Source organism: Bufo bufo, chromosome 4, assembly GCF_905171765.1.
Source record: "Bufo bufo chromosome 4, aBufBuf1.1, whole genome shotgun sequence".
NCBI lineage: Eukaryota > Metazoa > Chordata > Amphibia > Anura > Bufonidae > Bufo > Bufo bufo.
Window position 1 is genome coordinate 69,545,116 of NC_053392.1, and position 19,078 is coordinate 69,564,193.

Below are 19,078 nucleotides of genomic sequence, written 5' to 3' on the forward strand. Positions count from 1 at the left end.
CACGTAACGAGCACAAAGACACTTTTTGAAGCTACTGTCTGCTCTAAGTGATTGATGCTGTCTGCATGTTAGCTTTAAGAATGTGCACCTGTTACTTTGGATTTTCTTGCACTAGCTGATTGATGGACATTCTGGAAGATCTGACCCTTCTTCTGTTAACTTTGAATTAAGTAAAATGGTGTGTGAAAATGTGTTTTTCCAAACCAAACCACCCGTAGTTATCCAAAATGTAATGCTGCGTTGATGTACATAGACAATGAAGGACCCATAACAAAGGTACGACTTAAGTACCTGCTTGACACCACCACGCCACTGACTGCCTGGACAGTCAGGTCTTGGCCTGGTCGTGGTGCTCCATCCCATTTCATGACTCAAGTACATTCTCTCTTTCCGTGTTATTAATATACATAGAAGACCCATAGCAAAGATAAAATGAGGCTTCTTTGTAGGTGCTGCTGGAAGCCACCTAATTCCTAAGCACCTGGAAAGGAGGTTCTGGTGTCTCCATCCTATTTTCTTGACCTAAGTACATTTTTCTCTTCCATGTTTGCTAACAGAACATATGAAGACCCTGTGCAGGTTCTCACCACCTTTTAAAATGTGGGAAAGACTATCCTACAATGGGCATCCTCTCTCCAGGGACTCTAGCATATAGGGTTGCCTATCTGGTACATATGCCTTTTGCTGTAAGGATTAGAGGGCTTCATACTGCCTGGGTAATTTCCCAATGTTGAGGTTGCTGGATATTTTGTGTCCTCCCTATAAAAAAAGACCTCGACCCTTCTTCTTGTCTTGTCAGATATTAACTTGCGCAATTATGTGATCAGACGGGAAGCGAGGAAGAGTCTTTCCTGTAATGAATTTGTGGTTAATTAGAACAATCCCTTTGACACAGTTGTTAAGGTGCTTACATTTTTCTTAGTGTTGGTACGGACTAGTAGAAGTCAGGTTTGGCTGATGGCCAATATACAAATGATTTTAGGCTTAACGAGGATATCCAGCGACTAAATGGATGATATGAGGGACATTACAAGCAGTCTGGAAATTAATACAGTTTGATGTTTATGACTCTGGGGAGTTCCAGGCTCTCGATCTGAGTATATTACAGGGCACCTCTGACAGAAGGTAGAACATCGTAAGCCATCCATTCATTAAAGGACATTTCTCGGCCTGGGTTATTTTTTTAGTACCTTTTTGAAGTATGTAGGTCATGCTGTAACAGTGCTTAATTGAGAGCAGGGCTTCTTAAAGGGGTTGTCCAACTCCTAGAGCAATTTTTATTCTCAGGCTTCAAAAACAAACCCACTACCCTAAACACAGGAACTCCAGAGGGCTCTCTGTGCACCGGATGTGAGACGTTTCATCACATTCATTGCCCCAGCCATTCACTGGGCCCTGGGGTCATATGCCGCTTGGGGACACGTCACTGCTGAAGGCAGTGAATGACTGCAGCAGTGTATGTGACGATGGACGGGATGTCCCTAGAGCTCCAAAAGCAGTTGAGGAGCATGGACCTGAGCTGCAATACCCTACACAGTGGACAGACTCTTCTGCTTCCGACTCAATCCACTTTGTAACTTCCAATTCCGACAACTGCCCGAAATAGCTGATCCGCGGGAGACAGTGATAGGGACTGGCATTATTTGCAGATTTATGTGGAATATTCTGGTATTCAAGAAAATCATGACAAAGAGATTTATTTTTCTGTGGATTGCATAATGCAGCATTGTGTTACACTTCAAAGATTTATTGTTTGTTGGAAGCACAAATACTGATTCTTAAATGAGCTGTTTTCTCTGGCGACAGCCACGCATTTCAGACTGACAGCTTCTTAAGGATGTTTCCCGAGTAAGTCACGGAAGCCGCCTCTCATCTTAATTTTATTTATTTTTTTCATTATTTTTATTTTGTATTCTCTTTGTTTATGAACCAGATAATAATTACCATCTTCATTTTTGTATCTTCATCTGTCATTAAAAGGGACAATCAAACCCACATTTAATATTGCACTTTTTAAACTTATGACATGTCCACCTATGGGACCTCCACCTATCGGGAGAAGGGAGACCCCTAATCTGATCAAGCATGTTTCTGTTACTCCCATTGATACCAATACAGATTTCTGAGAACATGGTGGATGCATCCGCCGTTGGACATTGTTTAAGGATGAGGAGATCATCCACATATGGGACAAGTGTGGTGGGAAATAGCATTGTTGTCACGAGGCTGTAACGACCTATCGCTGCGGGTGGCTACTCACTCGGTTTCAAGAGATAGCTCCATGATCTAGGGGTGAGAATGGATTCCGGTCCAGGTTTTCCTGCTTAGGTTTGCGATCCTTTTTTATCCCATTTAGGAATCTGTAGCTTTTCCTTTCTGCTTCTCTTGTTGCCAGATATAGACCTTCTTTCCAGATCTTCTTCTATTCTGACATCAGGTGAACAACAGTTGCTGTGGAGGTGTTGGAACTGGAACTGTTGGATCTCCGGTTCACTCCTGTTGTTGGTGTCTCCCTTCGGGGATTGTTTATTGTGTTTGTGTTGTTTGTCCTTTCCCTGTTGTTACCCTAGGTGTCAGTGGTGAGGAGTAGTGCTCCCACCGCCCTACTCATTACCTAGGGCTTCTTCCAGGGTAAGTCAGGGACGAGGCACGTGATCGGCGTACGGGTTAGCAGCCCGTCTAGGGACGTCAGGGCAGCCAGGTGCCAGGTAAGCCAGGGGTCACCACTCCTCCCTCTCCCTAGTGGAAGGGTACTCCGCTTCCCTCCCCTCTGCGCCACACATCTATTACCTGCCATCTCACACGTGATAATTGTGTTTAGCATTGGGGCCACTGCCATAAAGACCCTGGACATGATAATATCAGGAATGTCTGCTTGTCACTTGTGGGCAAAGAGGAATAACTGGAAGAGGTGATCTGTGATCTTCCAAGCATCCATCACTTCCACTTCAGATCTTCTGTGTTGGTATGTGTGATCTAAATACAAAGACTGTTAGGGCTCTATTCACATCTATGTTAAAGGCGCTGCTTAGAGTCTCCATCACACTGGGCAGGAAGAAAAGCGCTTTCGGTTTTAATGATGAACACCGTCAGGGTCCCAGTAAGTAAAAATTAAAGGCTCCTCAAATTTTAAGGAAAAAATGAAAACCTTCCCTCACCACCAGGACTATCCTTTGTGACATGAATGCATTTTACATGAGCTTCATGCACCCGTGTAATAATGATCCCCCAAATTATTCATAATCACTGATTTCATCATACCCAACACTGCATCTGTCCGCATGACCTAGTTGGCCATAAATGCTATAAAATAAAATGGGGAGTGCCACACACATGCCCGTTAAAATCTCCACAACCTGTGAGGGACCTCCTTTCTGCTGACTCTAAGGCCTCTTGCACACGACCGTGTGCTGGCCGTGCCTGTGCTGCTGACCGCAAGCTGCGGTCTGCGATGCACGGGCAGCGACCGTGGGGCAGCCGCATGCGTATTGCGGACCTATTCACTTGAATGGAGTCTGCGATCCGTCTGTTCCTCAAAAAGATAGAACAAGTTCTATTTTTTTGCGGAACGGAACCCCACGGAAGCACTTTGTTGTGCTTCCGTTCCGCACTGCATCTCCAGTTTTGCGGACCCATTCAAGCGAATGGGTTGGCATCCGTGATGCGGAATGCACACGGCTGGTGCCCCGTGTATTGCGGACCCGCCGTATGTGGGCCGGAATATGGCCACGAGAGCACTACGGTCGTGTGCAAGAGGCCTAAAGGTGGAACAATCAATATCTGTGTTGGGAACCTCTTTGCATTCCTATTAATTTTAATGTGGTCTTGATGCCAATGTGGAGATATCCAAAGGTGATTACACTAGGGTAATAAAGTAAAATCCTTATGAATGGTGAATTCCATGTACTGTACAAAATGTCCATATTATGTAGTCAAATGGGGGAACCGGGGCCGTTTTTTATTTTTACTTTTCTCTATTTTTCTAGAACCACAATGGGTAAACAGAACAGCAAACTTGCCCCAGAGGTGATGGAAGATCTGGTGAAGAGCACAGAGTTTAATGAACATGAACTGAAACAGTGGTATAAAGGTTTCCTTAAGGACTGTCCAACCGGAAGACTCAATCTTGATGAGTTTCAACAACTCTACGTAAAGGTAGGCCAACTCTATGTATGAGTCACGTTTCCTGTCTTTCCCACCAGAGATAGATCGGTCAGTCATCCACATGAGACATGGTGTGATCTGAAACCAAACAAGTGGCTTTTAAGAACCTCAAGGAACATTGTGCCTGACTTCAGAAATACGTCATCTTCCACTTGAATGGCTGTTAGTTTTCAGCAGTTCACTTACAACACTCAAGATGTTCTGGACAAACTTCTCAGATCAAGATTCTTATTAGTCCGTGCGTGTTTCAGACTTTTTGTCTGTACATACCTTGTCTATATTATCTATTTGCAAAGCCCAATGGTATATTTTCTTTGCAGTCCAATGATTCATGCTGCCTTATTCATGTTTCTTGGCCTCTTTAAATTTAAGGCCCACTGTAACTTACTCTAACATCTTGCAGGAACCTTCTCATATCTTCTCTGTTTTTCATCCGTGTCAAAAATCTTGCAGTTGTCATGTAACTTTTTCCCCCATAGTGAAGCCCTGAACTTGCGAGACAGACAAGATTTTACAACCATAAGTCATCATGGAGCCCTAGCCTTAAAGGGCCCTATTAGGGCACATGAGCATCATAGAAAGAGGTCCCCCTCTTAGGACCCCCCTGTATGTGCCAGAGCATAGAGACACTCTGTAGGAGCATCTAGCACCCTGGCCGCCCCAGCACATTCATGCATTACATGGACTATTATTTGTCAGTAGCTGTAAGGCCAATATATGCCTGAAATCAGCTTTCCCCAGCTAATACAAGCTGCCTTCACTTTTGAAAAGGGGTGTCACGAGACCACTACTTAAAGAGCACCTGTCATTAGGATCGACCTATTAAATCAGGCATACGGCCTGGTAGGGTTGATTCTGCTTATGAAAATGATACCTGTCTTGTGAAAATAGGTTTTGGCATTCCTGAGAAAAAAGATACTTTAATTCTTTATGCAAGATAGAGCTTCGTTGCACCGAGAGGCGTGGCCAGGTTCCTTAGTGCACCAAAGTCCTTGTTTAAATAAAGAATAAAAGTATATTTTTTTTTTCTCAGGACTGCCACAACCAATTTTTACAAGACAGATGTTGTAATCAGCAGGGTCAACCCTACCAGGTCGCATGTGTGGTTTAATAGGGTCGATCCTGCTGACATGTGCTCTTTACAAATCACAACAAAGTGACAAGTTGAATGCAAGTTATAGTTATTAGAATCTTTGTAGAAAACCCATGTTATATATATTACATAAATGCACGTTCCAGAAAAGGTATTGATCCATACATGTAAATTGGGTTGTCCGTCACTGTAACCAATCAGATCATTGCTTCTGCTTTCTTTCTAGCACTTAAAAGGGGTGATCCCATGACTAATGTAAAAAATGAAAATCAGACATCATATAGTACATGACAATCTATTTCTAACAAAGCTAGATCCAGCCCTGTACCTCACATGGATCCAGAGATCTCCACATTCATTGCTCTGCTAGATTTATACCAAACCGACAGTTCAGGGGGAGTGTCCTTCCTGCCTCAGATATCTCCATATCACAGCTCAGGGGGCGTGTCCATGCTCTCCCAATCACAGCTCAGGGGGCGTGTTCAAGCTCTCCCAATCACAGCTCAGGAGGCAGTTGAAGAATAAAACTGAGCATGTGCAGCCATCTCAGGGAGCAGGACAAAGAAATAAGAAAAAAACAAACAGCAGGTGGCGCCATACAGATAAATTTTATTGAATAACTCAGCGGCTCTACAAAATTTATAATTGCATGCAATTACAAAAGTATTTAGATCCAGGTGCTGGTTTGAAAGCTGTAGAATATTTTTTCGTGGGACAACCCCTTTAAGTAATACAAGCTGGAATCCGATTGGCTTCTATGGGACACAATTATATATATTTTTTGTATTTGTGTCTTCAGTCTTCTTTATACATGAGGCCCATTGAGACGAAACCCAGTATGGACTTTAAGGGACGTTACTGGACTGTTTTCTATAATGAATGGTGTTGATGTCATTTTTAAAAATACAGATTGCGTACGGAAAATGCAATCCGCATTTTTGCTGAACAATAGACTTGAATGAGACCACGGACCGCATTTTGCGGACAAGTATAGGACATGTTTTATCTTTTATGCGGACATACGGAAGTGGATAGCACACGGTGTGCTATCCGTGGATTTTGCGGTTTCATAGAAATGAATGGGTCAGTATCTGATCTGCAAAAATGCGGAAAGATAAATACAGTCGTGTAAATGGGTCCTAAGAAAGATTAGCACACTTTCCAGTCTTAAAGGGTAGCATTAAGACATTTGGGCTTCATAGAGGGACTAAACCTAATGAGCCACGCCTGTTCTGTTAGCCGTAGACATAGACGGCCATTGATCTGAAACTACTTTAGGTTTACAAAGTTCTGGCGAAATCAGGTATCCACAAGCAAAATGAGATAAATGGGCTTTAAAGGGGTCTTCCGAGATATTTTAACATGACCTGTTCTTGGGATAGATCATCAATATCTGATCGGCGGGCGTCCGACACCAGGGACCCTCTCTGACCAGCTGTTTAAGAAGGCACCAGTGCTCGCAGTAGCACCGCGGCCTTCTCCAGCTTTCCCTAGGCCATATGACGTCATGTTCATTGGTCACGTGGCCTAGGTGCAGCTCAGCCCCATAAAAGTGAATATGCCTGAGCTGCAATACCAAGCACAGCCTTTATACAATGTACGGCTCTGTGCTTGGTGAGCAGAGAGAAGGTCGCAGCACTATTGCGAGCACCAGTGCCTTCTCATTGGCAGGGGTCCTGGGTGTCGGACCCCCACCAGATATTGATGACCTACCTAGAGGATAGGTATAAAAAAGAAGAGATGGCTCCGGCAGCATTTCGTAACATCCAATTTTCTTTTATTTCGACCTCAAGACACAGTACAGCAACGTTTCGACTGAGAATCAGTCTTTGGCAAGCCTAATGACATCAATAACCATAGGCATATATATACCCCCCACACATAAAATACACGCCCCTTTGAATCATCAAGATAAATCAACATATAATAGAATGCCTGTGTCCACAGATTACCTTGCCCCTGATTAACAGCCCGCAAAAGCCGCGTTGTACATGTCGGCGTTGTCACATGTGGAATGCGCAGTCGCGCTTCAATACATTTGCATTACCGGATGTGTCGATCGTCTCCGTGGTGACTGACGGCGCTCGTACCTTAGACCAATCAGCCATCTCAGACTGATGCTGATGTCAATAGTTGTGCGCCCATTCAGCAAACGTCATCCGAATGCGCACATATGTGCGTCGGTCAAGCGTATCACGTGATTATCCACGTCAAGTGTCAATACAGCGCAAACGTCAGTGGCATGGTAACGAAGATACATCCCTGGGAGAAGCTTCCTCTAGCAATAAGTAATCAGATTTATATCCAGATAAACAAAATGTACATTAGACAATTTCAATCCAACATGATCCAATATGTACATATCCAGTATAGTCATGTGATCTGCAAAAAAATTAATATATATGCGGCCGTACATAACATGTACTAACACTCATGGCAATGGTGGGAAAGGTGCACATTACATCATATCTGGGAAGCATCGATCACCAGCATCACAGATGCAGATAATGTAACACATATACATTACATATTAACATATTGATAAATATAATATATAATTTCCCTGTAAATAGGGAGTAGATCCCAAAGGAGTGTTTTACATATATCTTAAAAACATGATGTCCCTATACCTAGCGGACATACTAGCTCCTCATATTAGTCAATGGACGTGACATTGAATTCTATATTTAGGCCAAACGGTTGTAGGGACCTAAGGGTATGGATCCATTTAAGCTCCTTCCTCCTCAGGATTCCCTTTCTGTCACCCCCCCCCCCCTTCTCAAATATCCTACGCTATCAATAGCACGGAATCTCAATTGATTAGTGGAGTGCTTGCATTCAATAAAATGTTTTGCAACAGGTTTATCAAGTGCACCCTTTCTTATTGTACTTTTATGCTTGTTGATTCTTTCCCTCAATTCCATCGTGGTCTCGCCCACGTATATCAAGCTGCACGGGCACTGTATCATGTATACCACATCAGTGGATCTACATGTATAGTGTCCTTTAATTTTGAACCGTTTTCCACTGTAAGGGTGTGTAAAACCATCGCCTTTCATGATGCAACTGCAGTTGCAGCAGGAAAGGCAAGGGAAATTACCATTCCTGAGTGGTGCCAACCTCTTCTGTCTTTCACTATCCTTGCCCCCGATGTCGGCTTTCACCATTCTATCACGCAAATTAGGACTTTGTTTATATGCCATCATTGGGGGAACCATAAATTCAGTGACTGTGGGCAATCCTTTCTGCAGGATCTGCCATTCCTGTCTAAGGATGGTCGCGATACTTCCACTGTCACTCCCAAAGACGGACACAAAAGGAATCCGAGGGGTATCCTGTTTCTGTGGCTTTCTTGTGAAGGTGGAACTGCGTTCAATAGATAAAATTTTTTGTTTGGTACGGTTGATCAATTTTTTGGGGTATCCCCTCTTGCTGAACTTATTGCACATTTCATCAACTCTATAACCAAATTGGGTATCATCCGATACAATGTGCCGTACCTGAGTAATTGACTCCATGGAAGGGAGTTTACCATATTCTGAGGGTGACTGCTGTCATACATCAACAAAGTATTCCTATCCGTAGGTTTTTGGAAGAGGTCAGTAAAGATCTCCCCATTTTGCACAAGAATTCGGACGTCCAGGAACTGCAGCTCACGGACAGAATGTGTCACAGTGAACCGCAGGTCCCGGACCCCCGAATTCAGGTGCACGTGAAATTCATTTAATTCTGATGTAGTACCCGTCCAGACCAAGAAAATGTCATCGATGTAGCGCCACCAGCACAGAACCCTCTCAGAAAATTTGGAGCGATACACCAGCCGATCCTCGACCTCTGCCATGAAGATATTTGCGTAGGTGGGGGCCACATTGGACCCCATCGCCACACCACGAGGGGATACCCCAAAAAATTTATCAACCGTACCAAACAAAAAATTGTATCTATTGAACGCAGTTCCACCTTCACAAGAAAGCCACAGAAACAGGATACCCCTCGGATTCCTTTTGTGTCCGTCTTTGGGAGTGACAGTGGAAGTATCGCGACCATCCTTAGACAGGAATGGCAGATCCTGCAGAAAGGATTGCCCACAGTCACTGAATTTATGGTTCCCCCAATGATGGCATATAAACGAAGTCCTAATTTGCGTGATAGAATGGTGAAAGCCGACATCGGGGGCAAGGATAGTGAAAGACAGAAGAGGTTGGCACCACTGAGGAATGGTAATTTCCCTTGCCTTTCCTGCTGCAACTGCAGTTGCATCATGAAAGGCGACGGTTTTACACACCCTTACAGTGGAAAACGGTTCAAAATTAAAGGACACTATACATGTAGATCCACTGATGTGGTATACATGATACAGTGCCCGTGCAGCTTGATATACGTGGGCGAGACCACGATGGAATTGAGGGAAAGAATCAACAAGCATAAAAGTACAATAAGAAAGGGTGCACTTGATAAACCTGTTGCAAAACATTTTATTGAATGCAAGCACTCCACTAATCAATTGAGATTCCGTGCTATTGATAGCGTAGGATATTTGAAACGGGGAGGGAGACGGGGGGGGGGGGGGGTGACAGAAAGGGAATCCTGAGGAGGAAGGAGCTTAAATGGATCCATACCCTTAGGTCCCTACAACCGTTTGGCCTAAATATAGAATTCAATGTCACGTCCATTGACTAATATGAGGAGCTAGTATGTCCGCTAGGTATAGGGACATCATGTTTTTAAGATATATGTAAAACACTCCTTTGGGATCTACTCCCTATTTGCAGGGAAATTATATATTATATTTATCAATATGTTAATATGTAATGTATATGTGTTACATTATCTGCATCTGTGATGCTGGTGATCGATGCTTCCCAGATATGATGTAATGTGCACCTTTCCCACCATTGCCATGAGTGTTAGTACATGTTATGTACGGCCGCATATATATTAATTTTTTTGCAGATCACATGACTATACTGGGTATGTACATATTGGATCATGTTGGATTGAAATTGTCTAATGTACATTTTGTTTATCTGGATATAAATCTGATTACTTATTGCTAGAGGAAGCTTCTCCCAGGGATGTATCTTCGTTACCATGCCACTGACGTTTGCGCTGTATTGACACTTGACGTGGATAATCACGTGATACGCTTGACCGACGCACATATGTGCGCATTCGGATGACGTTTGCTGAATGGGCGCACAACTATTGACGTCAGCATCAGTCTGAGATGGCTGATTGGTCTAAGGTACGAGCGCCGTCAGTCACCATGGAGACGATCGACACATCCGGTAATGCAAATGTATTGAAGCGCGACTGCGCATTCCACATGTGATAACGCCGACGTGTACAACGCGGCTTTGGCGGGCTGTTAATCAGGGGCAAGGTAATCTGTGGACACAGGCATTCTATTATATGTTGATTTATCTTGATGATTCAAAGGGGCGTGTATTTTATGTGTGGGGGGTATATATATGCCTATGGTTATTGATGTCATTAGGCTTGCCAAAGACTGATTCTCAGTCGAAACGTTGCTGTACTGTGTCTTGAGGTCGAAATAAAAGAAAATTGGATGTTACGAAATGCTGCCGGAGCCATCTCTTCTTTTTTATACTTATCACATGGCCTAATGGATCAAGGGCCTACGGTGAGGCTGTTGCATTGAACACGTACATCATTGAGAGACCGTATAGTGCTGCTTCTATCTACTACTTGTGCCTACCTAGAGGATAGGTCATCAGTTAAAATATCTCTGAAAACCCCTTTAATATGAAGGAGGGGGGTCACTGATGAGACAACCCCTTTAAACAGCTTATCACATGGGACCAGATTACATTTTACTTTCGAGTATAGGTGGACAAAATAGATGGAGAATTTATGGTCTCTTTAAGCCTCCTCTTCTCGTGGGTGACATTTTGGCAGGTGTTCTAGATCCTGATGGTGTCCGCAGCTATTTCTCAACAAACCAGTCATAGGTAACCGTATAGCTTAGTAATTTGCAAATAGGCCCTTCATGGCTGTTCTGTAATTTTGAACATCTGCCATATCTATTCATAGATGCACAGATGGATCCATGGATTTTACCACTGAATAACTCGTTATGGATATTTTGAGATGCGGGTTGCCCACATGCCTCAGTACTACTGCCCACACTTTGTACGCCGTATAACACATTCTTGCTTGTTTTACTTTAGTTTCACTCTTTAAAGGGGTTGTCCTTTTGGGGATCTCTCAACGATAAACTGGTCACAGGGTGTCCTTCTGCCAGAACCTCTATCAAACAGCTGTAATCTCTAGAAGTACTGGGTTGTGTTTAATTTCCCTACAGTGCCTCAACAGGTAAATTGGGGCATTACAATGTATCTGATGACATGAGGAGACTGTCTATGTAAGATATGGATGTGCCGGCTACCTCAGACCAAGAGATGTTACTTGTAGCCATTTTGTCTTCTGGCTAATACGTCCTGAATGGTGGCTTCTTCCTGTTTCTTAAAGGAGCTTCCCCAGCTTGCCGTTTCAGTGGCCGAGATGGGACTAAGCGCTGGCCATGGAGTCACAGAAAAAGCAAAGCTTGCTGTCCTTCGCTGTTTGCTTAGCTCCCATTCCCTGCTATGGGAGTCATTAAAACAGTGGAGTGCCGGCAACATTTCCGTAACTCCGGCTACTGCGGCCGTGGATACAGCAAGATGGGACAACCCATTAATAAGGTATTTGAAAGTCACGCAAAAAGAAGCCATCAATGATGCTGTCTACAAGACATACCTACCGGTCCCTCCGTTCACTACCATTCAGGTGCACCATTTTGGCAAAAGTCTGCAAATTATGGATCCACAAAACACGGATACCGGCTATGTGCATTCTGCATTTTGCGGAACGGTATGGTCGGCCCCTAATAGAACAATCCTGTCCTTGTCCGTAATGCGGACAAGAATAGGACATGTTCTATAATTTTGCGGACGGAACAGACACGCGGATGCGGGCAGCACACAAAGTGCCGTTCATGTCTTTTGCGGCCCCATTGATGTAAAAGGGTCTGCATCTGACTTGCAAAAAATGCGGATCGGATGTGGGCCCAAACCTCGGTCATGTGCATTGACCCCGTAGGATGAGGTCTGCGCCTTGTCATAAATTACACACCTCCTCCTGGCACACAGGTCCTATCAGAACCAGCACAGCAGACGCGATTGTCCAGAAATGACCCAAAATAAACAAGTTTGCCAATTATTATACTGACTTTACTCATTTAAAATTTAAAGCACACGTGAGAGCTTCAGTGTTAGTAGTTCTGCGGACATTTTGCTAGCTTGTACTTTTGTAGATATATTCTGGTAGTGCATTGCTTTTCTGCCTCATTTTTTATGTCGTTGACAACATTGCCTTAATTCCAAGGACATTACAATGTTTTTCTGGCTTCACATCAGACGTCTGACCACTTTCCATCCTTTAGAAACACTAAATAAAGATTTGAAGGTGAAGGCCTTTATTCCTGTCTGGATTCTTTGGTAAACAAACATATTGTGAAGTAAGGAACATGTACTGGACTCAAGCAAGCATGTATATACAAGAAAGGAGCCCCATAACATGGATTAAAAAGGTTATTTCTGATGTTGGTTTATAGCACCACACTTCCTTGATCTTTGGATCGATTCACCTCAGCCCTTGTGCCTTTTATGCACAAGTTTTCACTACCCTTTAAAATAAGGCACCCCCTCTGTGTTATGCTGCATGACTCACCTGCACCCTCACTCCTGTGATCTGGTGGTCCAGACCTGCTGGCCTTCCACTCCTTCCCTGCTGGCCTGGCCGCTGTAGTAGCTGGCTGGTTCTCCTTGCGGGTCTGCTCCTAGTCTTCTAGTATCCTGCAAAGATGTGCTGTTTTACACTTGTTTTCCCTTGTACCGACTACTGTCTGTTTCCTGGATTTGACCTTTCTTTGCTTGACCTGACCTCTGCCTGTTCTCTGTTCTGACCTTGTCCTCAGACTTTTTATCGAATCGCACATACTTTGCCTATCCTGACCTCAACCAGTTCCTGACTAAAGTTTTGCCTGATCCCTTGGTGTTCCACACTGTTGTCTCTTGATCCCATTGGGTCAGCAGAAACTTGATCAAAGGCTACTCCAAGAGGTAGCAGCCTGGTGGTTCCCCTGCAGCAGAGTCCAGATCCCTATATAGGAGTTAAAGGGTGAATATCATGGGGACTACTTAGATAACGCTCTTGAGAGTAGCCGCCTGCCAAATCTGTTCAAGTGAAAGACCCACTGCATGACACTCTGCCTAGGGTCCCTGCATGGTCTACTTCTTTGACACTGGAGCTGTTGACCAGTGTAATCACGTCAGTAGATCACATTGGACAACATGTCACCTGAAGCTTACATACTACAGTGTGTGTTTTATTGCATATGTTGGAGGAAATGACGTGGAGAAAAGTATTTATTCACAGTGGGGTTTTACAACGCGTTTAAAGGTATCCCGACATCTTCCATGCCACAAACATCTAAAATGCAGATGTCACTCACCTTGTCTCTTTTGTCCACCAATGTCACTAACTTGCTGGTATCTTAGTTAGCCGGGAAGAGGAAGATGGTAGCCAAGACCTAACACCAATGTGAGTAAGGAGGAGGACCAGCAGGAGGACAGAGTTTTTTTATTTTAACTCAGTTTATACTAGTTTCATGTGATTTTTTATATGTCGTTGAACACCACAAGGAATTTTGGCCAAATACAAAAGTGAATTCCGATTGAGTGTTTTGGGCAGAAATTTACTCTCCGCACTCCTCTGCATTCCGATCCAGTCAGCAAAACTATGTCAATGATTATCTATCAGATTTTTGGAGAGCATTAGTGCCTAGTCCTGCTCCCAGCCTAATATTTTTAGAGTAAAGCACATAGCATTTGTATTCTGCCTTGTATAACACCAACTAATGACAAACTACACAATGAACACGGAGTCTACAAGCCACCGAAAGGTCAGATACTGTACAATGACAGGTTTATAGGCCTAGATGCTGATAGCCATTACATTTTCAAAATGCAAAGGACTGGTTTTAATTTTTGGTGTGTTTTTTTTTTTTTTTCTTTCTTTTATGTATTCTGTGAATTTTTACAAAAATTGACAGTAAAAAAAAAAAATTTTTACAGGATCATTTAGCAAAGAAACAGGAAAATTTAAAGGGGTTTTCCAGGGGTTTTATGTCCCTTTTTAACTAGCCCTCGACAGTTTATTTCCAGCTGGGGTATGGATTGAGTCATGTGCGCCGCTGCAGCCAATGACCGGCCTCAGCAGTGATGTGTCTTCAAGTGGAATGTGACCTGGCGGTGACATGCCGCTTGGGGACACATCATCATTGAGGCCAGTCATTGGCTGCAGCAGTGAACATGACCCCATCCATACCTCAGCCAGAATTAAATAGCCCAGAGAATAGAAGATTGTTGAATGGAGCCAGAGTGCCAGAACATGGGGAGCAGGTGATTGTAGGCGCAGCACGCTCTGGGGGCTAGTAAAAAAAGGCAGTAAAACTGGAAAACCCGTTTAAGGACGTGTGTCATAGAGGCAAACCATTTGACTGCTATGGGGCTCCTGTTGAGAGGGGCCCAGTCTAGATTGGTTCCATCCCCTTTGCTGAGAGGACAAACAAGTCCCACGACCTTGTGTCTTGGGTGGCATTACCCATCAGAACTCACAAAGAGATTATCATTAATTGAATAGATGAAGTTAGACCTCATGTCAGTGATGATCATGGTTCACAGCTCCAGCAAACCAAACGGACATGGAAGTCATCCTTACCATTGCCGTAAAGGAGGTATAACTTGTGATCCATTCATGTGGACAAACCAGCAGTAATCCCTCTGTGCATTTTGTTTGGAGGTGACGGTAGTGACCTGGGATATTGTATGTTTGTAGGCTCTTTCAAATTATTTTTGTCATCTTTAAAGGGGAAATCCACCATAATAGCAGGGGAGAACAGAGCTAAGCATGGGGTTTATACTCTTGTGCCGTAGTCATGTAGTAGCACAAGCTTCCCCCCCCCCCCCCCATTCATTGCAATGGCGAAAATATGCACAAAAGAAAACTACATGTAAAAAACGTAATTTTGCACGCATGCCGATGATCGCAGTGTTTGCATGAACATCGGCCCAGTGGTCAGCAGACAAATGGCCAAACACTCATTTGTCAAACTCATCAGAACTTTTATGCATAAATAAAAATAATCGTTTGTGGGCAGCATATTGCCCCAACTAAGCAGGGAATTTTTTAGGTTGTGAAATTTAAAACATGCATTTTTAGGGCTCATGCACACAAACGTATTTGCTTTCTGTGTCCTTCCATTTGTTTTTGCGGACCATATGCGTAACGATACATTTCAACGGGTCCGCAAAAAACGAAGTCCCGCAAAAAAATAGAACATGTCCTATTCTTGTCCGCATTACGGACAAGGATAGGACTGTTCTATTAGGGGCCAGCTGTTCAGTTCTGCAAAATATGTAATGCACACGGACATCATCCGTAAATTTTGCGGATACGTTTTTGCGGACCGCAAAACGCATACAGTCATGTGCATGAGCCCTTACTCACGGAAAAAAGAAAGTGTTCGTGTACATGAGCCCTTATACAGTTGCAAGAAAAAGTATGTGAACCCTTTGAAATGATATGGATTTCTGCACAAATTGGTCATAAAATGTGATCTGATCTTCATCTAAGTCACAACAATAGACAATCACAGTCTGCTTAAACTAATAATAAACAAATAATTAAATGCTACCATGTTTTCATTGAACACACCATGTAAACATTCACAGTGCAGGTGGAAAAAGTATGTGAACCCTTGGATTTAATAACTGGTTGAACCTCCTTTGGCAGCAATAACTTCAACCAAACGTTTCCTGTAGTTGCAGATCAGACGTGCACAACGGTCAGGAGTAATTCTTCACCATTCCTCTTTACAGAACTGTTTCAGTTCAGCAATATTCTTGGGATGTCTGGTGTGAATCGCTTTCTTGAGGTCATGCCAAAGCATCTCAATCGGGTTGAGGTCAGGACTCTGACTGGGCCACTCCAGAAGGCGTATTTTCTTCTGTTTAAGCCATTCTGTTGTTGATTTTCTTCTATGCTTTGGGTCGTTGTCCTGTTGCAACACCCATCTGTTGAGCTTCAGCTGGTGGACAGATGGCCTTAAGTTCTCCTGCAAAATGTCTTGATAAACTTGGGAATTCATTTTTCCTTCGATGATAGCAATCCGTCCAGGCCCTGACGCAGCAAAGCAGCCCCAAACCATGATGCCCCCACCACCATACTTCACAGTTGGGATGAGGTTTTGATGTTGGTGTGCTGTGCCTCTTTTTCTCCACACATAGTGTTGTGTGTTTCTTTCAAACAACTCAACTTTGGTTTGATCTGTCCACAGAATATTTTGCCAGTACTGCTGTGGAACATCCAGGTGCTCTTGTGCAAACTGTAAATGTGCAGCAATGTTTTTTTGGACAGCAGTGGCTTCCTCTGTGGCAGGGGTGGCCAACTTGTGGCTCTTGAGCCGCATGTGGCTCTTTGCTTCTTCAAGTGAGGCTCTAGCTGTGGAGCCGGGAAGCAGTCAGGCCGGCTCACTCTCCACCCCATGCTCAGATCTCTTCTCCTGAGCGGGCACTGTTGCTACTTTGCAGCTCCAGCTCACTCTCCACTACGTCTTGATGCACACAGTGTGAGAACGTAGTACGTGGAGAAATACTACGATCTGACGTTGTGCTCATCAGGTCACAGTGGAGAGCGTGTCAGACCTGCAGAGTAGCAGGTGCCTGATCAGGAAAGGGACAAGATTTTATTTATTTATTATAGAACTGAGCATGGGGGTCTGAGCTAAGCATGGGAGGTTCTGATCTGAGCATGGGAGGATCCTGATCTGAGCAATGGGGGGTCTGATTTGAGCATGAGGGTCAGATCTGAGCATGGGGGGAAGATTTGAGCATGGAAGGCAGATCTGAGCATAGGGGGGCAGATCTGAGCATGGGGGTCTTGTTTGAGCATGGGTTGGTCAGGTCTGAGCATGGGGGGTCAGATCTGAGCATTGGGGGGGGGGGGGATCTGAGCAATGAGGGTCTGAAATTTGAGTCCGATTTGTGTTGTCTGATCCGAGCATTGGGGGTCTGATTTGGAGGTCTGATGAGGTTTGGGGATCTTATTTTAGGTCAGATGAGGATTGGGGATCTGATTTAGGAGTCTGATCTGAGGTCTGATGATATTTTTTCTTTTTTTCTCTGCTAATGAAAAATAAGAAGAAAATATTTTTATCAGATCAGATGAAAAATATTTTTTTTCTCTTATTTTTCTTTGTTAAAACCTAGGTGCATCTTGTAGGGCGAAAAATAACTTGTGTAAATGTATAGCTTGTGGCTCCTGGTAGTCATATGTTGTTGTTTTTTGGCTCTTTGTGTCTGTAAAGTTGGCCACCCCTGCTCTGTGGTATCCTCCCATGAAATCCATTCTTGTTTAGTGTTTTACGTATCGTAGATTCGCTAACAGGGATGTTAGCATATGCCAGAGACTTTTGTAAGTCTTTAGCTGACACTCTAGGATTCTTCTTCACCTCATTGAGCAGTCTGCGCTGTGCTCTTGCAGTCATCTTTACATGACGGCCACTCCTAGGGAGAGTAGCAGCAGTGCTGAACTTTCTCCATTTATAGACAATTTGTCTTACCGTGGACTGATGAACAGCAAGGCTTTTGGAGATACTTTTATAACCCTTTCCAGCTTTATGCAAGTCAACAATTCTTAATCGTAGGTCTTCTGAGAGCTCTTGTGTGCGAGGCATCATTCTCATCAGGCAATGATTCTTGTGAAAAGCAAACCCAGAACTGGTGTGTGTTTTTTATAGGGCAGGGCAGCTGTAACCAACACCTCCAATCTCATCTCATTGATTGGACTCCTGTTGGCTGACACCTCACTCCAATTAGCTCTTGGAGAGGTCATTAGTCTAGGGGTTCACATACTTTTTCCACCTGTACTGTGAATGTTTACATGGTGTGTTCAATAAAAACATGGTAACATTTAATTCTTTGTGTGTTATTAGTTTAAGCAGACTGTGATTGTCTATTGTTGTAACTTAGATGAAGATCAGATCACATTTTCTGACCAATTTGTGCAGAAATCCATATAATTCCAAAGGGTTCACATACTTTTTCTTGCAACTGTATGTGTTTTTTTATGTGGATTTGATGGCAACTTGGTGTTTACATTGCAAATGGTGAAATCTACAACAGTAAAACCAAATGTAAATCCACAACAAAATCCGCATGCAACACGTGGTGGATACGCTGCAGCCAAATCCATGGTGGAAAAATGTGCCATGCATCAATTCGCCCTTCGAGGGAAGTCCTGAGCACGAAACCCTTCACTAAGTTATACATATTCCCTAAATAGGATTAATATAGAAGCATTGACACTATGGTAATGATAAAATTCACTGACAACATCTGTGACCATGTTCACATTAGGGTAGTGTCGAGTGAACCTGCCAAGAATGGTCTAATGTTGGGTGCAGTAATTCATTTTTTTTTAAACTTTCAAGTTTTATTGATTTTTCAGCATAAGAAAATCAGACAGTAAATATGTCACTTGCATAAGCCAGAACAATGTTAAGATTTGCATAGTACAACTTTGGCATTCATATTGTGATGCTACATAATATATGCAAAGCATAATGGTGACATATACAACAGATTGTAACATAGTCATTCCAAGAACAAAAGTAATAAATTGAATCCAGAACTTGTGATCCATTTCTAAGATATAACTTATTCTATACTTTAGCGTGCCCCCCTATGTGTTTACCTT

The 19,078-nt window shown here is 43.4% G+C and overlaps 1 protein-coding gene across 1 annotated transcript in view; it reads left to right on the forward strand.

The window, feature by feature from the left end:
- The window catches only part of VSNL1 (visinin like 1), a 161,629-nt gene that overhangs the window by 67,852 nt on the left and 74,699 nt on the right, over window positions 1-19,078 (forward strand). The window contains exon 2 of the mRNA XM_040427360.1: window positions 3,987-4,155. Coding sequence (XP_040283294.1) covers window positions 3,994-4,155 — 162 coding nt within the window. The 5' untranslated portion in view covers window positions 3,987-3,993. The remainder of the gene's footprint in view (window positions 1-3,986; window positions 4,156-19,078) is intronic.